At 36.5% G+C, this 14,454-nt stretch overlaps 2 protein-coding genes, 1 long non-coding RNA gene and 1 pseudogene across 5 annotated transcripts in view; 2 read left to right on the forward strand and 2 right to left on the reverse strand.

Annotated features, from left to right (window-relative positions):
• The window catches only part of LOC149051380 (adhesion G protein-coupled receptor E3-like), a 494,984-nt gene that overhangs the window by 413,433 nt on the left and 67,097 nt on the right, over positions 1–14,454 (forward strand). Inside the window, exons 1-4 of one of the 2 annotated variants that reach the window (XM_089184049.1) lie at positions 5,103–5,597; positions 7,204–7,605; positions 8,860–9,059; positions 9,156–9,215. In XM_089184049.1, coding sequence (XP_089040175.1) covers positions 5,525–5,597; positions 7,204–7,605; positions 8,860–9,059; positions 9,156–9,215 — 735 coding nt within the window. In that variant the 5' untranslated portion in view covers positions 5,103–5,524. Of the gene's footprint in view, positions 1–1,047; positions 1,137–1,309; positions 1,432–5,102; positions 5,598–7,203; positions 7,606–8,859; positions 9,060–9,155; positions 9,216–14,454 lie in introns of those variants that run through there. The other variant, XM_089184045.1, reaches the window with a different exon arrangement.
• LOC149051401 (replication factor C subunit 1-like) overlaps positions 1–14,454 on the reverse strand; it is a 165,723-nt gene that overhangs the window by 113,977 nt on the left and 37,292 nt on the right. The window lies entirely within an intron of this gene.
• Positions 1–14,454, reverse strand: part of LOC149051406 (uncharacterized) — a 130,610-nt pseudogene that overhangs the window by 22,234 nt on the left and 93,922 nt on the right. The gene's annotated exons all lie outside the window — the stretch shown is intronic.
• LOC149051410 (uncharacterized) lies at positions 11,481–13,146 on the forward strand. The gene is made up of 2 exons (XR_016180960.1): positions 11,481–12,148; positions 12,481–13,146. It is a non-coding gene; the product is annotated as an uncharacterized LOC149051410 (long non-coding RNA).

The following is a 14,454-nucleotide window of genomic DNA, read 5'->3' on the forward strand; positions in this document are numbered from 1 at the left end:
ATTTTATTTAAAACACTGACTTTAAATTCTAAACTGTATGAAAACGAAAAAAAGAACGAACTAACACTAATTAATTTATCTTTACTTTTTATGTCCGTATTAATTACTGTTACCCAGATAATCTTTTGAGATTGTCGCGTTCACTTTAAATTTTTGCTCTTTTTTCCGACAAACTTTCCGGTAATAACTTTATAAGGTAAACTGTGTATCTCCAGTTGGAAATTTATGATAACTTGCATTCACATTTAATTTACGTTTTTTCTAAGTCTGTTCAGGTGGGAGAGGAAGAAAGAAGTGTAGGGGCGGGGGAGGTGCAGCTCAACGAGGAACTAATTGATATTATAAAATAATTCAAATAGTACGCGCGCTCTGATTGGCCATAAAACCATTTTACATAAGCGTACGTATACACGGTTTTCGTTCCTCTTTCATTAGTTATTTTATAAAAGAAATGTAAAATGGTTTCCGTGTTTACATAGCCTGATGTAAACATTTGGGAGGTTGGGAGAGCACTCGATAAGCTGGAAACCACTCCGCTTCGCGTCGTGGTTTCCTACGCTTATCTCGTGTTCTCCCAACCTCCCAAGTGTTTACATCAGGCTATGTAAACACGGAAACCATTTTACATTTCTTCATTCAAAAACTCAACTACCAAAATTACATAAATTCTCGAACTTTAACTACATAGTATGAGAAAAAAGATTCTTCCCCTTCCTTGTTAATGTTTTATTACTGTTTCACATTGATTTACCAAGACATGTTTTTCGCGCACAAATAACTCATAAAAAAAACATTGAACAAGATGAAAGGGGCAGTAAGAGAAGTAGATTGAAATTTTTCATTCAGTTTAGACACTTAAGTTTGCGATTTCTTTCGCACTTTGTCAGATAATCAAAGCTCCCCGGTTGAGATCTCTATTCCCTGTAAATTACTCTTCATCCCACGCTTGTTATTAAACTAGTAACGTCTCTGGCAAGGATCCTCTCCAGCTTTCGCTATTCGATAATCATATCTAAATAATCAATTTATTCCAATTGTATTCTTCAGCTCAACACCTTGATACTCGTACGAGTCATAAAGGAGATGACCAATTTGTTGCAGCCAACTGGGGAAGACAACCATTTTCAGCAAATACGGTAAGATTTACAACATAAAACTAAAACAAAATAGTGGAAGAGGCAGCCATGTCCTCCTGTGAGGCTCTATTCGCCTAACTTCCTCATTCCTTAATCAGTAAGGCATTACGATATCTGAAAATGAAAATTCACTGTCAAAGGAAAATAAATGAATGTTTTCTTTTAACTCCTAGAATGGGGCATCAAAACATGCGCAGGGATGATTCCCCTGCTGGGTGTCGCGTGGCTATTCGGTCTCCTCTCGCCTGTACATAAAGCTTTCGCTTACATCTTCACCATACGTAACTCTTCTCAGGTCAGTGTTCGATGGTAGCTCTCAAAATTATTCAATCTCTATCATTATTTTACTTTCTAACCAAGTAAAACACCATTACGATGGTCACATGATATTTTTTTGGAAATTTAAAACAAAAATGCTGTTAACTATGCAAGAGAAGACAGACTTCTTTTTCAATTATATGATATGCAATTTTCCTTCCCTCTTGGAAATCTTAATAGGTACTTTGTCTAATTTGTTCGCATATTGTAAAAATTAATGATCTTGAAATCATGTTTATGCTGCAGGGTTTCCTGATTTTCGCTCTACACTGCATGCGAAACACTCAGGTAAGAAAAAAAATCAAACTAATTTTTAACTCCATATCATCAAGTTTTAGTGTTTCGATAGATATCTGAGTACTTGTGCTAAGAACCGTGTTTCGCGTCGCTCGTCTATCTGCAGATCAGAGAGCGTTTCACAAGAAAGATGAACATCGTTTTTCGATCTTCTATAAAGAATAACTACAAGGAAGAGCTCACAGGTCAATCCAAGTGAGGTTGGGGATGTATGGGCAGTTAAATTGCAGTTTTGTGCTGAATTTTAATCGAAATCGCACCTAACTTAAATAACTGGATCCAGCCAACCGGAAATGACAGTCAATTACTTAGTACAATCACTTAGTTAACAGCAATAAGTCGGTTACGATCGATCTGACTTGCGGTCTTTCTTTCCGTTATTGTTTAAGCACTCAACTGGCCGTAATTGTACTCCATATTCTTTACTGGATCTTTTTCTTTTTTTTTTTTTTTTAACATTTTTCTGGATCAGTTACTTGTAGCCATTATTTTTCGCATTCCTAAAATGAGGAGTATCGTTTTAAATCGAAAACACATCGATTAATTTGGAATTGAATTGGCGCAATGTTAGCCTTAAATGGCATAAACCAAGAGATTATAAACTATTCGGCACACATTATTAAACAACGATTAAAGAACTTTTACACAGGGTATACAATTTAAAGGAAAAAGCTTAGCGATAGAAATGCAAAATATTTCGATGGGCCTGGTTTTCAAATATCATTACAGTGAAACTTGGCATTGCAGAGGAATTTCAATGAGGGAGAGAAGGAGTCCATTATGTAGATGTGCTTAACAGTTTATAATAATCTAATTTACGTCATACCCATTTATAAATAAACATGGTGACGAAGCGTGCGATTATGACGGAAGAAGTAAAAATAAGAATTATTCTGAAGTAAACAAGCTCTTTCCTCTCTACACTGCTCAAATGCGATAGGTCAAAACGCTTCAAGCTTCGATTGACCTAATATATCGCAGCTAAGACGAGCGAATATTTCAGAATAAATAATCAATTATTCTATGAGCGTGGAGAGATACTGGGAGAGTAGAATGTCTCGCCCACCGAGCACATCACTATGACCCAAGAACGTCTCGCACTAAGAGCTTCTGACTCACCGCTCGTTCTAAATTGTTGGAATTCAAACATTTGGACAGAAACGTGATGGTCTGCATGACGCTTTTCTAGGAGAGAGTTGTTTTGTAGGCTGAACACTAAACTTTGGCTGTTAGCCACAATTGTTTTAAAGGCATACGAAGTAATTAGCATGTCATAGGCGAGATGAATAAATAACAATAATTTCTATTTATACATAACGAACAGATGGCATACTAGCTTAAGCTGCCCGTTGATAAAACAGAATTTTGTTTAAGCCAACTTTCATTTAACAGAGCCCATAAAGAAATTACCGTTTTTACCATCAAATATTTTTTAGCTGCTTCTTCTACATCACTTGAACTACAAAAAGTGTTTTAATGCTATGAAGTTTTCCGATTGTATTAGAAAAACAATGCTCCACATCAGGTGCAAGTGGCTTTTTGTCCATTGGTCCGTCTATGACAGAAAAAAAAATGCCATGAACATGTGTTCAGAGATCATGATTTGCATTAAAGTCTAACTCGTACGAAAGGCTTTTTGTGAGGATGCCGCAAATCCGCAACTCTCACGCGGTGTGAATCAAATATAAGTGAATCCTGCAAAATGTTCAAAACACCGGTGATATGTTGTATGCTTGGTGAGTACGACCCTAGTTATTCCTGTTTGTTCTGCGGTAGCTATGAAACCGTCAAAATCGACTTTTATTTGTAAAATATTTATTTCGATATTTACCTTACGGAACTCTAATAACTAAACATACCAAACTCTTAACATGTCCTCTCTAGTTGTTGTCTAATTATTAAAGCTAATTATCATCATTATCGTTATTATTAGTTTCTCGATATTTTTCTCTTTCCTTACAATGAAAAATAATTGAATAATAATCACCCGTAATGACACATTCGTATAAGTTGTACTCTAGGTTAGTACCACCTTAATTATATCTTGACTTTCCATTTGTGACACATTTATATCCATTTTGGAACGTCCTGTGAAATTCAGCCAAACCAAACAGAAAAAAAAAATAGTCAGGTGGCGGATATTTGGCACTGTTAATTAAAACAAAACAAAACAGACTTTAAAGATTTCCGCATTAAACTTTCAGTTCTTAATCAGAAATGGATCTCTTATAAATTGGATTCCTGAAGCCTTTTAGATTCCATATAGTGCAAAGTAGGTTTCCTTAGAGCGTTCGGATGAGGCGTTAATCATATATCGCGGTACCCAAATCTTTAGAGCTTTCAAATTATTGTTCTGTTAGTAACACTCAGAGTAGATGACTACTTACTGCTCGCCAAGTTGAACGTCATGGTTAATTAAAACATATTTCTCTTCTAAATCATTCTTCTTTTATGCCCGAAAGCAAACTTTATACTCAACCCATTGCTCTTCTTTAAAAAAAAAATATATGGGCTCTGGAAGTTCCGCAGGTTCCGCGGCCTGCTGATCCATAGTTTTGTAACTCCCAAGAATATGGAAAAATCCTCACAAAATTTTGGAGACCAACCCCTCAAGATTCAAATTGTGCAGAAGTTTTATTTGAGCGGTCAGATTTGATACCCGATTCATTTGCTTTAAATACGAGCTCAAACGAAACATTTTTTCCTCTGGATAGCACATTTTACATTCTTTTCATTCATTTATAGTTCGGTTGCGCTCCGAATAACCCGTTTAAAAAAATTTTCCGAAGACATTTCTAAGGGTCTATCGTATCCTTAAAAATGTTTCCACATGTGACAAGTTTTGTTCACTTAGTTGGTGAATTGCGGAGATGCTGCATTTTTTTATATTTCTCCGTCAGCTCCCTTGGAAGGTAATAAAATTCATGAACAGATGCATTAGTACTCGTCTTACTCGAAATCTAATAAACTTTTTCATTGTTTCAAATTTTAATCTTGAGATAACAATCAATTTATTTGTCCATTTTCTCTTCTACAGACATCCTTCGTTTGTTGATGAAATTACCAGGGACAGGTGAGGCAGCTTCATTCCGATGTAATATTTATGTTCCTTAAAATGGATGGGAATAAAAGATAATACCTGACTAAGTATCATATTAATTAGTTATAGACTTCCTTTTAAAATTACATTGGATTGCGATTCAAAACGTGAGTTGAAAAGCAAAACAAAAAGTCAAAGAATAACGGTGCTATTACCCTGATCTCTCCAAGATCCACTTTTAAAACCTAGCCTTATTCTAATATTTGCTTCATTGATGTAGAGGGTTTTGATTCCCATCGTCTGTTATTGAAATTAATAATATAAAAAAGACTTTCTCGTCTTTATCATTATCGCTTTCACTATTGTTATCATAGTATACACTTTTTCGTTTATTTATTTATTCATTTACTTTCTTCTCATAGAGTGCCAACCAACCTGTTTCAAAAACTCCTCTTACATATTTTCGAAAGGCAAAATTTACAGGTTTTCTTACAATGAAGTCTGCTCCATCTTGGGAGGTTATTTAGTCTCCATCGAGACTGAGGACGAATGGCAGTTTATCAATCATGAGATTCAAAAGCGCGTTACTTGGAATACTTCGACTTTTAATGCGTGGCTCATTGGTTTGGAGAAGAAAGACGGGGTTTGGATATGGAAGAGTGGAGAACAGCTGAATATTTCGAAATGGCGAGATTCTGAACCAAATGTGAACGACGAAAGGGCGGAAATATCCATGAATGGGAGCCTCTTTAATGGTATCTCTCGGAATGATAAAGGAGATGCCTACATTTGCGAGATGCCCGGAGGTAAGATCACATTCCAACCATAAAGTATATAATGTGCTGAAACATTAGCAGTCTTGCACTTGTGTCATGAAAATTGCTCTTGCTTCTTAAAAATAAAAATGTTGTGGGATTTCGCTCGTTTATTTGCTGCAATCGCGAGTGCAACTCTGGTCTTTCATCAAAAGGGGAATTTTAAAGTAGCTTTTTCTCGTTGAATTCCTTTGTTTACTGTTGCGAAATTTACGGTTACCAATTTCCGGTTTGAACGGACTTCTAAAGACTTACCGAAAGCGTATTTGAAGTGTAGAAGACCTCGCTCACTGTTCTCCAAGGAACAAATTGTTTGAGAAAATTCAGATACATGATGAATGAAATTACCATTGATTAATTCAATTGTAAAGAAATACCTCACGTTTTAACTTTCTGAGTTACTTCTAGTAAGGTTTTGGTTAATTACAAGCGGCTTTAAGGCCGCGCGTTAACCCATCTAATGACATATTTGCTACCAACACTCATCTCAAAACCAATTTTTTTTGCAGGCAAACAAAGTGATCTGGGAAAGAGAAAGAGAGAATGAATAAGTTATCAATCGGCTTGATTTGCTCAAAAACGATTTGCTTAAAAATACTGTCCAGCCGGCAAAACGAAATAAATTTATGAAAAATGGCAACAAAGCTAGAGATGTAATCGGCGGTTCGCTCAAGCGGTACCGTGGGCAGAGATAGGAAAACCCATACCGCATTAAGTACCCATAAGATTCCAGGATCTGTTACCGTGCCGTCTGAGAAAAACAAATAATAAATGCAGTTCTATTGAGAAAGGTTATCGGAAAAAAGCGTGTCGGAAGTGTAAGCGATAACCTGAAAGGTATTGCTGGTAGCTTTTAGGTAATGGTTAGACTTTACCTCAGGAATTCAGGGAAACCTAGAAAATGTCACTTTAAGGAGGAGGCACCACGGGTTTGAACAACCTATTTTAATTGCAAGACTGACTTTAAATTCTAAACTGCATGAGCTAACCCTAATTAATTTATCTTTAATTTTTTATGTCCGTATTGATTATCGTTCCCCAGATAATCTTTTGAGATTGTCGCGTGCACTTTAAAATTTTGCTCTTTGCCCGTAATAACTGTATACGGTTAACTGCGTATCTTCAGTGGCACATTTATGGGAACCTACACATTTAATTTTACATTTTTTAAGTCTGATTATATAGAGGAGGAAGAGTAGGGGGCGGAGTGGGGGAGGTGTCAGCTCAACGAGGAACTAATTAATATTCAAAAACTCGACTACCAAAATCACACGAATTCACAAATAACCTTATAATCATAATCTTAGCTGATGTGAAGTTAACTAATCCAGAAAAGCAGGTCAGGGTGGCGGACGCCGTAGTGAAGAAAGATGTATAGTATTGATTGACACTGAGCAAACAAATACATATGATGTAAAAAAAGAAAAAGGAATTAATTAGGGAATGAGTCACATTTTCTGTCTCATTCATTGTTTTCCTTTATTGTATGTGATGGTGATTATAATCTTTTCATGTTATCAATGCTATTATAATTATCACTTTGTGTATCATCATTAGGATAATTGGTATTTTTGTTTTCATCTTCATCATCATGTAGGATGCCCAAATATAACTTTTAAAAACTCTTGGTACATAATTTCGGTGGATGGAGAGCCCTGGTACTGGGGCAGACACACTTGCTCAAGTCTAGGAGGGGATCTAGTTTCCTTTGAAACCCAAGAAGAATGGAGTTTAATTAATGACGAAATTCAAAGGCGAAATACTACGAACAATGAAAATAAATGGAGAATTGGTTTAAGAAAAAGGGCCAGGAATTGGACCTGGGTGAGTGGAAGACCGCTGACTATTTCCAAATGGGGACAAGGGGAGCCAAGTGGTGAACACGACGCCGCTTTCATGTACAAGAGGTTCCGTGGTGGTGAACGGGGCGTGTTTGGAAGCCATAATAATGAAAATAATTGGAAAAAACCGCATGCTTATATTTGTGAGATCCCTAAGGGTGAGTTGATATGTTGTTGTTGTTGTTTTTATTTTTTTATGTTATTTTGAGTAAACTCAAAGGCACTAGAAGCGCTTAAGGGCAATATAAAACATTATTTGCTAACATTTGTGGTATTCTCGAGAGAAATTATAAAAACCCTCACACAGTCAAAATCAAGTTTACACTTACCTTTGCGTAAATTGAAATATTTTTGAAACAATCTCAATGAACGTTTTCACGATATACATGTCTAACTTTAACCTTGTGAACAGGGGAAAGTTACAGATGGTTCTGTTAAAATCACTTTTACGAATAACAGCAGTTATGAAACTGATGGCGAATACTATTTGCAAAGAATTATCAGTCCAATTGCTGTGTTAGATGATAACGCGTGATGATGTGAAGAGCGTTATCTTTTTGTGAAGAGTTCGTGACTCATGTCGGTTAAGAACCATGCCAATTATCGTTTTCTAAAACAAATACAACAGACTTGCAGACTTATTTGTTCTTCGGATAGGGGAATCAATTTTAAGTCTACTGTGTTCTATTTTAATATCCGATCGTTTGAACTGTGAAGTTGTAAGGGCTAATTTCAATGCAATGCAAAATGTGCAGTGAGCATAATAAACTGACCATCGTGTATCTAATTCGAATATGGCGGACATTTCGATCGACTTAGCAACCACTACTCTCTAACGAGGTTAGTAAGGATTACCTCAGTTCTCATATATCCTCAGAGGGCGTAGATGCACTTTCTTGTCTAAAAGATAGTCAATTAAAAATTGGTTCATACGTCAGCGTGCGTTCATCGAGATATGAAGCACGCGGGAAGTTTGGAGAGCACGAAAGATGCATAAGAGTATTTTCCCGAGGGAGTTGTTTGCTGACGTCATGAGCGTGCACAATAGGAATATGAAGCACGTTCGCGCAATTGAATTTGATTAGACAAATTTACTTGCTATGTTATAATACTGGGAAAAGTCTACAGAATATGTTTCATTCTCTAGTATTTTGGTGTGTGGTTTTCCAAAAACATCCTACAGCCCTCTCTAAGCAATAATCACACAAGACGTGTGCCAAAGATGAATAAAATGCCAAAGACAATAGGAGCTTTCTGTATAACTAATAAAAAATCGAGTGCGTTAAAGAGTTTTGAACGTTATTAGCGGCCATTTTGTTACTCCCCTTTCCGTCCGCAGTTTTGCCCTCGCAGTGTAATAGTAAGGCAACTTTTTTGTATGATGTGGTCTTGATTAACATTTTTCTTTAAAGATTCCTCAATATCTTCAGTAACTTCGTCGCCTTTACTATCACCCACAATAGCAACCTCACCATCACCATCGGCACCGCCATCGTCGTCGCCGTCGCCACGACCATCGCCCTCGTCATCGCCATTCCCCTCGCCATCACCATCGCCACCGCCGTCGCCGTCGCAATCACCATCCCCATCGCCATCACCAGTTGAGCAGCTAGTATGTTCTTTAAATAGTCATTTACCGTTTTTATGCATGCCGTTTTTCAGGATCTCTTCTGTTTACAAACGTGAGCGACAATATTTTTAATTTTAGGCAAAGGAGTATGTTTCAAAATTTGGCGGAATAAATATTACCAGAAGGACTTCCCTACAGGTATCTAATTCTATATGACTTAAAGGCTTTTTAACTTTGGTATATGTTTTTAAACGATAAAAAAGTAAATATCTGACCTTTAAGGATAAACCACCATTAAGCCATATGAGGTAAAAATGGTGAAGCTTAAAAAATAATCCAGGCTCCCAAAAGAGTTCTCTGGCCAATGAATACCCTGGACACCATTTGGATCCTTAGTATGAATTGTATATACAGTATGAGACTGCCTGTTTAATGACCTGGAAATATTTTACGTAATTGTAGGTGGCTGTTACTGTGTTTGAGGATTTCACCTTAAAAATCAAGAACGTCACAAAAGACAAGGCCGGCATAGAAGAGGTTAAAACACTGAAAACATCCATCTTTGAGGTGGCAGAGGCCGTTGAGAAATTTGCTCTTAATTACGGCAACCGACACCTGAGAGGAATGAGGCTTTCAGAAAGGATCGTTTCCCCCAAAATGGGTGAGTTTGCGGCCTTCAGTCCTGTTTAGTTTCAAAGTCTATTCCTCTGTTACTTACTAACTTGCTGACTGTCCCACTGAGCTGTTTAATTTCCTATGGCATGATGTAAGAACTCAGCTATTAACCCAACTTATCAGAAATGTTAATGTTAGATGTCATCGATTCATCTGTTTTTTTTTTTCAATTTGTTTGGTGGAGAAGGAAATTGAACGTTCTCTTAAACAATCAACAAGAGAGAATAGGAATCCTTCAAATTGTGAAACCGTTCTTCTCGATCTGTTTATTGAAACTTTTCTTAAATAATAGATTGGTGAGTAACACTTTACTAACTAAATGTGTCAAATCTTAGAAATACTTTCCACTTACTTCATACCGTACACTGAGCTCAAAATTGGCCAATCGTCTGCGATGCACATAAATGCAAGATTTTTAACCGTACTCGTAAAAATTTCCTAATGAACTTTATAGTTCTCTAACGAAACGGTTCGAGGAACGAATTGAGTTTTCACAATTTTAGTCCGTGCAGTACTACGCACTTTTTCATCAGTTTTGCATTGAAAAAACGTTGTAAAATGGTTGAATTCGTCGAATAGTCGTTGAAGGGCAAATAGGATACAAACAATACACTTCCATCCAATAAGATTATGAAATATTTGTGTACACCGCAAAACGCATGTTTGTGTAGGTGTGCTATTGCAAATTTCACCGTAGGTGCTTTCATTTGTCATTTTTTTCTCTCCGACAGTTTTGGTCATTCAAAAAGCCTATCACTTGAATGCAAGTGGCTTCGACTTTGAGGAACAACAATGGCGAGCGAGAATCGATATCGCTTCTTCAAATTTTGAGGAAAATGGTTCGTATTAACTACTGTGCACTATGAACTGTAGTTTTATGAAAATTCCATGAATTTCATGTGAAAAACCCATGAAGATCATTTCATGGCCCATGAATACTGCAAAATGAAATTTCATGGGGTTATTTTTAGCCCTGAATTTTCCATGAATTAGTGGAATTTTTTTCATAACCCATGAATTTCTTCAAAGTCTATTTTTATGACCCATTGATTTGCCATGAAAGTCATCAGAATTAATTTCATGACCCATGAATTTCTTTATATGCCTACTTTCATGACCCATGAATTTCTTCAAAGTCTATTTTCATGACCCATTAGTTTCCCCAGAAAGTCATCAGAATGAATTTCATGCCCATGAATTGCAATCAAACAGCATTTCATGGGCTAACAATTTATGAATATTCCCTGAAATCTGTTGCCCATGAATTTCATTGATGAATTCATAGGCCATTAAAAGTGGTAATAAAGAGTTCATCACAGTCACTGATTTATCAACGAGCTGACTTTCATGATCCGTACGTGGAACTAACTTGTTATAAATTTATGCACTGATGGAATTTTGGTGTACAGCGCGAAAACCGTCGAATAAAAATGTCCCTAAACATCTTCAGTGGCCTTTGTTAACGTAAAATGTACAGGAAATCACAAAACAATGACTAAAAACAATGGATCTTCAATTTGCTTCTTTTGTTGAGACAAATAGGGCTGGAGGCAATGACCCAGATGTTTGATCCTCACTTTGATTTTTTTGGGCCTTTTTGCCTTCGCCATGCCTGGACGACTTTTGTTGAATTTTTTCTGCCTCACTGCTGGCTTTGATTGTTAGCCATGACTCTGGAAACCTGTTCAAGGCCTTCTCTTACATTCTTACGGCTGAGGAATCTTCTAGGGCTTTTCCAGTAAGGCAGCTGCAGAGTACAGATGCTTAAGTTGTACAGCAATAGTACGCATTGCATCTACACGAAATGTGGAACAAAACAATGAAAAATCAATCACTTTGTCACCTCAATTTGGAAATTTGAATAGTGTGCAAATGTAACCTGAAAAAATGCTATTTTTACCTCGTTCATAGAGTCGCCGGTTAACAGAGTCAGGCCATCTTCTCAGTCGGGATGAAACGTTACCTTCATGTATTCATTGAGATCGCCTTCTACAACATCGTTGCTGATTTCGTGATCGCTTTCACAGGAATCACTGTCGATGTCAGCTCTGACTTTCTTGGACTCTGATGTCCTGTCGATTGTTACTTGCTTCGAATTCCAAATACCGAACAGCTTTTTGTGCTGCTTTATTTTGTAAGATTGCAGACGCAGCAACGAGACCTCTTCGGAGTCATTTCGTAACGTCGAACACGATAACCTGTGAGGTCACTACGTGACCGCTGACTTATGATGGCTGCGATGACCTAAGGTCACCACGTGAAAGTACACGTGATTTACGAAGAAGTGGCGGTTTTTTTCGTACCTCGAACGGAATGGTTCCATTCCAATTGCATTTCTCGTAGTGTTTGTGTAGCAGTCTCTTTTTTTCCAGATCAACGCAATGGACCGTCTGAAAAGTTTTTTCAAAGAGGTTTCCTCAAGATGAAGTTATCGACATGTATTACAACGTGAAGGGGTAAGTTCAAGCTTGGTCATCTTATTACGCGTAAACATCGGAGCGCGCGCGCTAACTATTGATTTAACTTGAAAATTTTTATTCTGTGATCATCTGGCGAAACATCACAAGAGTTTGTATGGAAATACCTACGACCGTTCTTAGGAATAAAAAATACAGTCAAATTCTGAATACGAAATACCTCACCTCACTTCCATAGTGCGTCGCTTAGTATCTGACGGCTTCATGTTGAAAAGAATCTGTTTTGGCGAGTTATCCATTTCTAGGTTTACTACGTACATAAGAAAGGCTCTTAGATAACTGATGATGTGCTCCCTTTATTTTGCAAACAGTGAAGAGTGTTGGTCTACAAAACTGATGAAAGGAAATGCACACTTGCTAAAGCAGCCTATCTTGGTCCAAACGATGATGAAGATGCAAATAGTAATGATAACCGAAAGAAGGATGGCACATTCAGGTGGCCAAAACAGAGAGACACTGACATAGTCAGCCATAGATATATCTTCACACATGCAAGAGTGCAGAAAGTTGGTAATTGTTTTGTTGTTAGTTACCTTGAGAGTATTGATCACAAGTGTAAAACATATCAAGAAATTTACATGAATGCTGTTACATAAATAGACATTATAATAACTGTCCATAACATTTTACACATGATATTAGACAAAGGAAATGATATTTGAAGTTTAGACAAAAATACATCAAGCCAGTGTGTATATTTTCAATAATTTCGTCCAAATATTTTTCACATCAAATTTATTACCTATTTATTAATAGTATATACCTTCAGAAATATAGGAGCAGAATCTGTCTCCACAAGGAAAATCAGTGATATCAAAATAGAGCTAAAAATCATTAACATCTTAATTTTATGCAGAAAATTTCATACCAACTTTTTTTATTTAAGAAAGTGTAAACTGAATTATCACAATTTTGGAATCCTAAAGTAATTCTTATGTACAGCTGGTGAAACAAAATAAACTATCAGAGAATCCAAACTTCTGGTCATGTCTTTCATGTTTGTGTGCTTGTACAACAGGACCAAGAAGTTTCACAGATAGGTTGGTTCTTCAGTGTATAATTTAAGTGATAGTGTATGTATTACAGTTATGGTATACTGCAAGCTATACACTGTAGTACAGTCTTTGGTACAAGAAAAGTAAAGAATTTTTAATTCCAAATTCATAGGGTTTTCAAAGAATTTTTATGGTGCTTGCATATTCCTAACAACCCCATGAAAACTAACTGGCAATTAACTTTCACGTGCCATGAAAAAACCATGTAGAGGCCATGAAAATTCAAGGAAAATTTTCATGGTCAATGAATTTTTAACATATTCACAGGATATTCATGGGTCATGATTTGCTGCAACCCATTAAAAACTAGTGAACTTTGACACCATGAAATTTTGGGCTTGAAATTCATGGGTTTCTCAGTACCTTTGAAAAGGCCATGAAATGCCATTTTCATGGGTATTTCATGGCTTCTAGGTCACTTTACTCAATATTTCATGGGTCATGAATATGGAAATTTTCACAGGTTTTTCATGGGATTTTTCAGGTCTTTTTCATGGCACTGAGACCATGAAAATGTCATTGATTTAACCATGAAAATCCTGTGAAAAATCTGTGAATTTACAATGAATTATTTCACAAGATTTTCATGGGTTTTGAGTTCATAGTGGTGGTAACTTTACAAATTTTAGTATTACCTTGGTTTCTCCAATAGCAATTTCTTTATTGAAATAAAGCTTCATGTAAAGGCGCTTCCTTAGTTTACATAGTCTATCTTCTTCAATCATTCGCCTTCCCTAAAATGTCACATACCTCAGAGCCTGATAAACTTTTCAATATTGTTCTTTTGTTGTTGTTTAAAAACATTTTTTGTTGATTCTTGGGGCGTTTAAAGGATCAGTGGTAGCTGCGTTTGTGTACAAGGATCTGCATGACCTACTTCTGACAGATCAAGCCATAAGGAGTGAAACAGACAACCAAAGGTGACGTTATTTTCATATTACTCCATGTCGTTTACCTCTAAAAACACATAACACGGAAACACGTAAGATCTAAGTTCAACTAAACTGAACTGACACTTTCCAAAAACCCTAACTAGGGTTGGAAGACTCCCTGCTTGTCTCTGACCATTCCACCTTCATAAAAAATTGGCTAATTGAATCTACCAAAAATATGTAATATTGCTTCCGTGGTTCTGGTCCATTTTAAAATACAATTTCTTCATAGGTATATCAATTCTAGGATAATGGCAGTAACTATGGACCCCAAGCCAGAGAAATTGCTAGAAAATGT

This window comes from Pocillopora damicornis, chromosome 1 (genome assembly GCF_964200805.1).
Source record: "Pocillopora damicornis chromosome 1, jaPocDami1.2, whole genome shotgun sequence".
In the NCBI taxonomy this organism is placed as follows: Eukaryota; Metazoa; Cnidaria; class Anthozoa; order Scleractinia; family Pocilloporidae; genus Pocillopora; species Pocillopora damicornis.